Consider the following 10754-nt stretch of genomic DNA (forward strand, 5'->3'; position numbering starts at 1 on the left):
TCCCTCTCCATCCCTCTCTCTCATTCCCTCTCCCTCCCTCACATCCCTCTCTCTCTCTCTCTCCATCCCACTCTCTCTCTCTCCATCCCTCCTCTCCTCTCCATCCCCCCTCCCTCTCCATCCCCCTCCCTCTCATCCATCCCCCTGTCCCTCTCCATCCCCCTGTCCCTCCCTCCCTCTCCCTCCCTCTCCCTCTCCCTCCCTCTCCATCCCTCCCCCTCCCTCTCCATCCCTCTCCCATCCCTCTCCATCCCTCTCCATCCCTCTCCCTCTCTCTCTATCCCTCTCTATCCCTCTCCCTCTCTATCCCTCTCCTCCTCTCTATCCCTCCCTATCCCTCTCTATCCCTCCCTATCCCTCTCTATCCCTCCCTATCCCTCTCTATCCCCTCCCTATCCCCTCCCTATCCCTCTCTATCCCTCCCTATCCCTCCCCTATCCCTCCCTATCCCTCCCTATCCCTCCCTATCCCTCCCTATCCCTCTCTATCCCTCTCTATCCCTCTCCTCCTCTCTATCCCTCTCCTCCTCTCTATCCCTCCTATCCCTCCCTATCCCTCCCTATCCCTCCCTATCCCTCCCTATCCCTCCCTATCCCTCCCTATCCCTCCCTATCCCTCTCTATCCCTCTCTATCCCTCTCTATCCCTCTCTATCCTCTCTATCCCTCTCTATCCCTCCCTATCCCTCCCTATCCCTCCCTATCCCTCCCTATCCCTCCCTATCCCTCTCTATCCCTCCCTATCCCTCTCTATCTATATTTTTTTGTTACATAAATTAATTCATTTGAATTGGAAGCTATTACAGTTCCCACCTTTTAACGCTCCCTTTTATTTTGGGCGCCTCCTGCACCAGCTTTCGGTGGTACTCCAGGAGAAGCTCCTGTAGGCGATCCTCTTTTCTCTCGTACTCCTCCACGCTTCTGGTAGTCAGCTCCAGCAATTCAGTGGTATTCTGAAAAAGTCTACAGGCGTAACATGTGGACTTGGCGGTCTCCATTTTATCTCCGGTGAGCACCCAAACCTTCATGCCGGCGGCATGGAGAGCCTCGATGGTTTCTGCAGCTTGTTCCTGCAGCCTATCAAAACCAATGAAAAAACAAGAGAAATAAAAAATAATTTCTGTGATATAGACTAAATAAATTATTTCTGCTCTAATATAGGTGGTCTGTCTTCTAGGCAAGGAGCACAACCCTTACACATCCTTTGCTATATGCTGCAGTTGCAAGCGCGGAGGCTGGCCAGATTGCTGGCTCCATCCTGCTTTAGTGCACCACTGCTCCTCCGATGCTGCAGAGGTAAAGCCACCTCTGTTCGCAGCATGAGCACACAACTTGGGCCACAGGTACAACCATGCCGCAAATCCAAACTGTCAATCATCAGGAGTGTACCGCCCCCAGAAAGTGAGCCGCAGGCAGAAGAGTGGTGAGATCCTCAATAAGACAACAACTTGACCTGATTTAATACTATGGGTGATGTGTTTAAAAACTGGGAATTACTTAGGGGGGGGGGGGGGGGGGGGGGGGGGTTAAAAATACTGCTGTTTCATGCCACAAAAACCTTTTTAAAATGGCCACGTCTCTTCCTTTTAATCTGTTGTCAGAGAAAATCCATCTTTAGTAACAGACAACAAGGTGGAGAATCTGCTGCTCCCAGAGGCGGCCGCCAACCCCCCCTCCCCCCCTCCGCTCCCAGAGGCGGCCTCCCTCCCCCCCCCTCCGCTCCCAGAGGCGGCCTCCCCCCCACCCTCCGCTCCCAGAGGCGGCCTCCCCCCCCACCCTCCGCTCCCCAGAGGCGGCCTCCCCCCCCACCCTCCGCTCCCAGAGGCGGCCTCCCCCCCCCCCCTCCGCTCCCAGAGGCGGCCTCCCCCCCCCACCCTCCGCTCCCAGAGGCGGCCTCCCTCCCCCCCTCCCGCTCCCAGAGGCGGCCTCCCTCCCCCCCTCCGCTCCCAGAGGGCGGCCTCCCTCCCCCCCCTCCGCTCCCAGAGGCGGCCTCCCCTCCCCCCCCTCCGCTCCCAGAGGCGGCCTCCCTCCCCCCCCCTCCGCTCCCAGAGGCGGCCTCCCTCCCCCCCCTCCGCTCCCAGAGGCGGCCTCCCCACCACCCCTCCGCTACCAGAGGCGGCCTCCCCTCCCCCCCCCTCCGCTCCCAGAGGCGGCCTCCCTCCCCCCCCCCTCCGCTCCCAGAGGCGGCCTCCCCCCCCACAACCCTCCGCTCCCAGAGGCCGGCCTCCCCCCCCGCACCCTTCGCTCCCAGAGGCGGGATCTCTCAGCCCCCCCCCCCCCATTCTAAGCATGTCTAATATGTTTAGTGAAAGCCATGAACATAGTCTGCAGTAAAACAAGTGTGTACGGCCAGGCTGGACCCCAGCTTTGTATAGGGGTGATACATTGCAGTGTAACAGCTCTGTATATGATGCTTCTTACAAGTCTCTGGCTGTGAATCAATTGCATTCTTTTACAGGAAACCTGTCCAGTCGATTTTCCGCCTGAAACCAGCGGCATGGCTGTACAGGCTCTAGGGCAACAATGGAAACGATACCAGTTTTGTAGTAATCTGAAGTGCCAGTGCTACAAAAATCAAGGTTTACAGCCATACGCAGAATAGCCTGCGAGTAACCCGGGGCTGTGCCTATCTGCTCAGAGTGCAGCAGCACCCCCCAATGCACTTCTACGCTACTTTGCGTATATTCAAGACCTGGTTTCTCCGTGCTGGCCCGTCGGATCGCTGCAAAACAGGCAGCATTGGTATTGTTGTACCAGGACGTACACAGAGCCAAGCTCCGAGCAGTATAAACATACCCACAAATTCTCCTTAAAATGATGGCATTTTAAGATCTGCAGTCACCGGAACTTTGACTTCTCCCAAGAAAGGCGATTTCCTAACAATAATGGACGGCTGCAGCGTCAGAGGTCTTATTTGTTAATTACAATGTGCAATGAACACGAGAGTATACGAGGGCAGCGGAAACCGTCCCGTCACCAGAAATAAAGATATGGCTGGAATTTACAGATGTTGTAACTGAAAGCAGCGCAGGGGATTGGTAATAAACAGGAGTCCTGACGTGTCATATAACTGCTGTGTATCGGGTTACAGAGCTCGCTGACACGGACGGCTCGGCTCACACTTCTGGGCCATGCACAAAATGACAAAGGTGTTGTATCCCCGGAGCTTCCCAGGATGACGCGGTACAGACCACCATGGCATACGCTGAGCTCCCCAGACATCGCCCCCCCGACCACCACTGACGTTCCCCTCTATTTGGCCCCGTACTAAACAGGTTTGGCAGTGCAAGTGTGCGCTCCTCCAATGTACAAACATCCCGGCTCAATAAAAAGGAAACCCACACTGATTGCTGTCATAAAGACAACACATTTATTGCACGGTATACAAAGGGCGATTGATGAAAGTATTTTCTGTACGTCAGGACGTGACGTTGAATGATTTTATAGGCACGCATCGTATGTGCACTGGAAACGCAGTGTGAATACAGCTCTATAATGTGCTGCACCTGAACTGTCTGCATTCATTATCTAATAAAACAGAGAATTCTTAAAACGCCTTAAACAAAAAAAAGGAACTTTTTTTGCAGTAGGGAAAAGTAGGAAACGCCTTAAATCTGTCTTCATCAAATTTAGCCCCCCAATATCATCTGTAGATGCTCCATCTTCTGATGCCAAGGCTCATCCTCCAGACCCTCATGCTAGGCTGTTAGGCCCCCTATGTCTGATAACCGTTAAAACAGAACCTGTTACCAGATTTGGGCCCCATAAGCTGCAGCCACCACCAGTGGGCTCTTATATATAGCATTCTAATATGCTGTATATACGAGCCCAGGCCACTGTGTAGAACATAAAAATAACTTTATAATACTCACTTAAACAGTCGCTGCGCTGGAGTTGGGTCAGATGGGTGTCTTCGTTCTCTGTGTCGCGGCGCCTCCTCTTTCGGCCATCAGGAGAGGACATGCTGCGTCAGGACACAGCATGGCCGGATGATGGGCACGTACCCTAACTGTTTGCACCTTGTGGTGAACCCTCTGTATTTGCTCTCATGAAGGTTTCTCTTTATGGTAGACTTAGTCACTGAACCACATACTTCCCTGGAAAGTGTTCTTCACCTGGGTGGATCTTTGTTCACCATGTAAGGAATTCTGTGATCATCCACCATTGTTGTATTCTGTCGAGGTCCAGGCTTTTTGAGTTCTCAAGGTCACCAGTGTGCTCTTTTGATTTCACCACTCCTAACATACCTACTATATGATGGTCTGTTTCTCTTTCACTGAGAGCTCCATTGGCCGCATGTTATGTGGTTCACAGGAACAGCTTCCAAATGAAAACACCACACCTGGAATCAGTTCCAGACATTTTTTTTACCTGCTTAATTGATGATGGCTTATCAAGGGAAAAGCCCATCTAGCCCATTAAAAAATATTGATTTTTAGTCCCTTGAAAAAGAGGCAGCTACATATTAAAGAGCTGTAATTCCTAAACCCTTACCCCAATTAAGATGTGAGTACCCTCAAATTAAAGCTGAGAGTCTGTGATTTAAGCCCATTTTGATTATATCTTGAATATGTTTTGGAAAACAGCTAAAATACCAAAATGTGTGTCACTATCCAAAATATTTCTGGACAAGTATATACTTTTCTAAAGGGAAAATTATTCAAAAACACACATCTAGTGATATAGTGGTTGAGTGTCTCCTGATCTAAACCCAACCGAACACCTATGGGTAATTCTGGAGGGACAAGTTGACCATCACTCTCCATCCAGCATCCAGGCTCTAAAAGACCTCGTTCTTGAAGAATGGAAAAAGATAGAGGTTAAATTGTTCATTTCGATAAAAGTGAATCATGGTCTAAAGGAGCGCTATGGAGGTCACAAATCGTTTAGTAAGTTTTATTTGTTTTATCAAAGCCACAACGCGTTTCGATATACACAATATCTTCGTCAGGTGAATAACTGACGAAGATATTGTGTATATCGAAACGCGTTGTGGCTTTGATAAAACAAATAAAACTTACTAAACGATTTGTGACCTCCATAGCGCTCCTTTAGACCATGATTCACTTTGATACCTATTTCCCCCTTCGGGGGTCCATGGCAAGAGCTGCTTAAACGGAGGCTTCATCAAAACCAAGACCTTTTGGACACCTGTTCCCTCCACTAACCCGCGGCTGGATCAGGCTCACAGGAATCCATCTCCCTGGAAGGATCTTACGGATAATCCTCCTGACAGCGGAACATTACACTCCCGTCTATTACCGTGGTTGTGCGAGGGCTGCACAACCACTCCAGGTGAGCAGTTTTAATTACCGGTCTCACCGTTACTCCTGCCCTGAGACTCTTCACATGCGCTCCCTGTTTTCACTTCTTTCAGGCAAATTGTTCATTCGAGACCTAGAAGACTCGGTGTAGTCCTTAAAAAAAATCATAGGGGTCATAGAAAATACTAGATGTTGTGGATTTTGATGTGGGGTGTATTCACTTTTGTATCAACAAATTTGAGCAAAACTGAATATTTTGTAATTAAAGTTATATTATTAACCTTACTTTCATGTTATGGGTTAAAGAAATGTTCTGTGGAACGATTCTTGTGATATTAACGAAGATCTTACATTTATAGTTAGATAACTCCGTCCACTGGAGGAGCATCCAAACTATTTGTATAGCATGGTGCATGCCTATTATGAGAAGAATTTAGGAAACACATAAAAACTGAATAACTGTTTCTGCTTTATTAGTGTAAAATACATAATAAGCTGATAAAAATATACCCTGACTATGTGCATTAGTCATTCCTACAAGAGCCAAAAAGCAGCTCTGTAATGTGGTGACATCATGGGTGTAACCTCTGCCGGTCCAGATGTCATCAGTGTGATGAGGTCATCGCCCGGTAGCGGAGCGGTGTGCCGCCCAGGGAGAACATGCCGCTACTATAGCGGACACTTGAGAGTTCCATAATGTAAGCGAGATTGTGATCTTATCAACTTATCCTATTCCAAACATGTGGGGTAGGAGTTCCCCTTCAGGAAGAGATATCTGAACCATCGGACGCTATGTTCACACACTGCATTTTTTACCTGCTTTTTTTGTCCGTTTTTGCTGCAGAAATTTCTTGAGAAATTCTTGAAACCTTTCTGCAGACATTCCCCAGCAAAAACCTATGGGAAAAAAAAATTAGCTGTGCGCACACTGAGTTTTTTTCTTAAGAAAATCTACTGAAAGAATTTTCTTAAGAAAAGAAGGGAATTTTGTTTACTTACCGTAAATTCCTTTTCTTCTAGCTCCTATTGGGAGACCCAGACAATTGGGTGTATAGCTTCTGCCTCCGGAGGCCACACAAAGTATTACACTTTAAAAGTGTAACCCCTCCCCTCTGCCTATACACCCTCCCGTGCATCACGGGCTCCTCAGTTTTGGTGCAAAAGCAGGAAGGAGGAAACTTATAAATTGGTCTAAGGTAAATTCAATCCGAAGGATGTTCGGAGAACTGAAAACCATGAACCAAAAGAACGATTCAACATGAACAACATGTGTACACAAAAGAACAACCAGCCCGAAGGAAACAGGGGCGGGGTGCTGGGTCTCCCAATAGGAGCTAGAAGAAAAGGAATTTACGGTAAGTAAACAAAATTCCCTTCTTCTTTGTCGCTCCATTGGGAGACCCAGACAATTGGGACATCCAAGAGCAGTCCCTGGGTGGGTAAAAGAATACCTCGATAAAAAAGAGACGAAGACGACCCCCTCTTACAGGTGGGCAAACCGCCGCCTGAAGGACTCGCTTACCTAGACTGGAGTCTGCCGAAGCATAGGTATGCACCTGATAGTGTTTCGTGAAAGTGTGCAGACTAGACCAGGTAGCTGCCTGACACACCTGCTGAGCCGTAGCCCGGTGCCCGCAATGCACAGGACCGCACCCACGGCTCTGGTAGAATGGGCTTTCAGCCCCAAAGGAAGCGGAAGCCCAGAAGAACGGTAGGCTTCAAGAATCGGTTTCCTGATCCACCGAGCCAAGGTTGACTTGGAAGCCTGCGAACCCTTACGCTGGCCAGCGACAAGGACAAAGAGCGCATCTGAACGGCGCAGGGGGCGCCGTGCGAGACACGTAGAACCGGAGTGCTCTCACCAGATCTAATGAGTGTAAATCCTTTTCACATTGGTGAACTGGATTAGGGCAAAATGAAGGTAAGGAGATATCCTGATTGAGATGAAAAGGGGATACCACCTTAGGGAGAAATTCCGGGACCGGACGCAGAACCACCTTATCCTGGTGAAAAACCAGGAAGGGGGCTTTGCATGACAGCGCTGCCAGCTCCGACACTCTACGGAGTGATGTAACTGCCACTAGAAATGCCACCTTCTGCGAAAGACGTGATAAAGAGACATCCCGCAGCGTCTCGAAAGGTGGTTTTTGAAGAGCCGTTAGTACCCTGTTAAGGTCCCAGGGTTCCAGCGGACGCTTGTAAGGTGGGGACTATGTGGCAAACTCCCTGCAGGAACGTGCGGACCTGCGGAAGCCTGGCTAGACGCTTTTGAAAAAATACGGATAGCGCCGATACTTGTCCCTTGAGAGAGCCGAGTGACAAACCCTTGTCCATTCCGGATTGAAGGAATGAAAGAAAAGTGGGGTAAGGCAAAAGGCCAGGGAGCAAAACGATTATCAGAGCACCAGGATAAGAAGATCCTCCAAGACCTGTGATAGATCTTGGCGGACGTTGGTTTCCTGGCCTGTCTCATGGTGGCAATGACATCTTGAGATAACCCTGAGGACGCTAGGAGCCAGGACTCAATGGCCACACAGTCAGGTTGAGGGCCACAGAATTCAGATGGAAAAACGGCCCTTGTGACAGCAAGTCTGGGCGGTCTGGGAGCGCCCACGGTTGACCCACCGTGAGATGCCACAGATCCGGGTACCACGACCTCCTCGGCCAATCTGGAGCGACGAGAATGGCGCGACAACAGTCGGACCTGATTTTGCGCAGCACTCTGGGCAGCATCGCCAGAGGAGGAAATACATAAGGCAGTCGAAACTGCGACCAATCCTGAACTAATGCGTCCGCCGCCAGAGCTCTGTGAGCTTGAGACCGTGCCATGAATGCCGGGACTTTGTTGTTGTGCCGTGACGCCATGAGATCGATGTCCGGCGTTTCCCAGCGGCGACAGATCTCTCGAAACACGTCTGGGTGAAGAGACCATTCCCCCGCGTCCATGCCCTGACGACTGAGAAAATCTGCTTCCCAGTTTTCTACACCCGGGATGTGAACTGCGGAGATGGTGGAAGCTGTGGCTTCCACCCACTGCAGAATCCGTCGGACTTCCTGGAAGGCTTGACGACTGCGAGTGCCGCCTTGGTGGTTGATGTATGCGACGGCAGTGGCGTTGTCCGACTGGATACGGATCTGCCTGCCCTCCAGCCACCGATGAAAAGCCAATAGGGCTAGATACACTGCCCTGATCTCCAGAATATTGATCTGAAGGGATGACTATCGGAGTCCAGGTTCCCTGAGCCCTGTGGTGGAGAAAAACCGCCCCCCACCCTGACAGGCTCGCCCGATATAACTAATATGAGAATGCATGAGTGGATGTGTGCCTCCTTCCACACAAAGCATAAAACTGAGGAGCCCGTGATGCACGGGAGGGTGTATAGGCAGAGGGGAGGGGTTACACTTTTTAAAGTGTAATACTTTGTGTGGCCTCCGGAGGCAGAAGCTATACACCCAATTGTCTGGGTCTCCCAATGGAGCGACAAAGAAAGAATGAGCATGTCACTTGTTTTCTGCAGCTAACTGCGTTATTCACTCCATTGACTGTAATGTAATCATGAAATAGCGCAGGAATAACGCAGGTAGCAAGTGATGTGCGTTATTCCTGCGTTATACCCGCGTTATTTCGCGTTTTTGTGACATAGTGTACCTCCCCCTGCCCTGTGTTTTGCAGGGAAGTGGTGTCACTAGGACAGGAAGAGGAAAAAGAAGAGAAAAAAAAAAAGCGTGTGCTCCGCTGTATTTTTACCTTCCAGCCGGGTAAGCACACAGCGGCGGCCCGGTATTCTCAGGCTGGGGAGGGCGAGGGACAGGGTTAATGCCCCCCCCCCCCCATTCCCGCAGTCCATAATATCAGCCCGCAGCTGCCCCGGGACTGTCACATCCATTATGCGACAGTCCTGGAGTGTCCCCGGCTCTTCCAGATGTCGTGATGCGGGGGCAATCCAGGCAATATGGAGTTGACGGCAGCCAATAGCTGCCGCTAAGTCCAAGATTAGTAATTGCAGTGTCTATGACACGCCGTCACTAATCTGTAAGTGAAAGTAAAGAAACACTCACACACACCGACAAATCCTTTATTTTGAATAAAAGACAAAAAGCCCCTCTTTCACCACTTTATTAAACCCCCCGAACACAGCTCCGACGTAATCCACAGCGATGTCCCGCGGCGCTTCTAGCCCTGCTCCTGCCGTGTGCGACAGCTCTCCAGTGAGCGAGTGCTGAATGCGGCTCCTGAGCGAGGCTGCGGGTAACTACAGGTCATTTCTCACGGCCGGTAATGTGAACATTACCGGCCGCGAGAAGTGCAGTGTGTATGGGGGGGGGGGGATACACATAAATAAAGCTGGAATATCTATTCCTCTATATCTATCTATCTATATCTATTATCTATCTATCTATATCTATTATCTATCTATCTATCCATCTACCTATCTATATCTATTATCTATCTATCTATATCTATTATCTATCTATCTATATCTATCTATATCTATCTATATCTATCTATATCTATCTATATCTATCTATATCTATCTATATCTATCTATATCTATCTATATCTATCTATATCTATCTATATCTATCTCTCTATCTATACCGCTAAATATCTATCTCTATTTATTATCTATCTTTCTATATTATCTAATATCTATCTTTCTATATTATCTATTATCTATCTATATCTATCTAACCCTCTATCATATCTCTATCTCTGTATTATCTATTTTTTTTTTTTCATTTTCAATGTGCTTTATTGCTGTAAAAGCATTAAAAAACGCAGGGACCAACATGAAAAAAAAACGCACCATAAATGCGCCGAAAACGCACCAAAAAGGCGCCAAAAACGCACCAATACGCACCTGCGTTATTGGTGCGTTTTTTAACGCAGGTGTGCTAATCCTTCACTCAAGAAATTTCTTAAGAAAAATCATTTTTCTAGTGTGAACATAGCCTAACAGTTTTCAGCAAGTTCAATGAGTCGCACCGCCGGAAGCTTTTATAGAAACAGGATTCCATTGAGACAGCGGAGGGGACAATATTTGGCATATATGACCGGAATATGTAATGTCAGCCTATTTCCATCACTTGAATCAGGTGACAGAAGTGCCTGAGGCCTGATCATGTGTGCACCCCCTATGATACTTATTCATTTACATCAGAAAAGTGGGTAGCGGGGGTTGGAGATTAGCAATGGATTTAAAGGGGTATTCCCATCTCCAAGATCTTATCCCAATATGAAGCAAGTGTAATAATAACATTAGCAAATACCCCAAATTAGAAATGTGGTATAGTTCTTGTGATATAGCCATATCTCTTACCTCATGTGCAGGATATTGCAGCTTCGGTATCCATAGATACAACCACTCCTATACTGACAGTCATAACCATGGATACCTAAGCTGCAATGCCCTGCAGATGAGAACTATACTACATTTCTAATTGAAGGTATTTGCTCATATTTTTATAACACCTACTACATATTGGGATAG

General features: G+C 48.6%; 1 protein-coding gene across 1 annotated transcript in view; it reads right to left on the bottom strand.

The window, feature by feature from the left end:
• The window catches only part of LOC142251825 (phospholipid-transporting ATPase IG-like), a 223007-nt gene that overhangs the window by 48354 nt on the left and 163899 nt on the right, over positions 1–10754 (bottom strand). Inside the window, exon 19 of the mRNA XM_075324873.1 lies at positions 812–1075. Coding sequence (XP_075180988.1) covers positions 812–1075 — 264 coding nt within the window. The remainder of the gene's footprint in view (positions 1–811; positions 1076–10754) is intronic.

Source organism: Anomaloglossus baeobatrachus, chromosome 9, assembly GCF_048569485.1.
Source record: "Anomaloglossus baeobatrachus isolate aAnoBae1 chromosome 9, aAnoBae1.hap1, whole genome shotgun sequence".
In the NCBI taxonomy this organism is placed as follows: Eukaryota; Metazoa; Chordata; class Amphibia; order Anura; family Aromobatidae; genus Anomaloglossus; species Anomaloglossus baeobatrachus.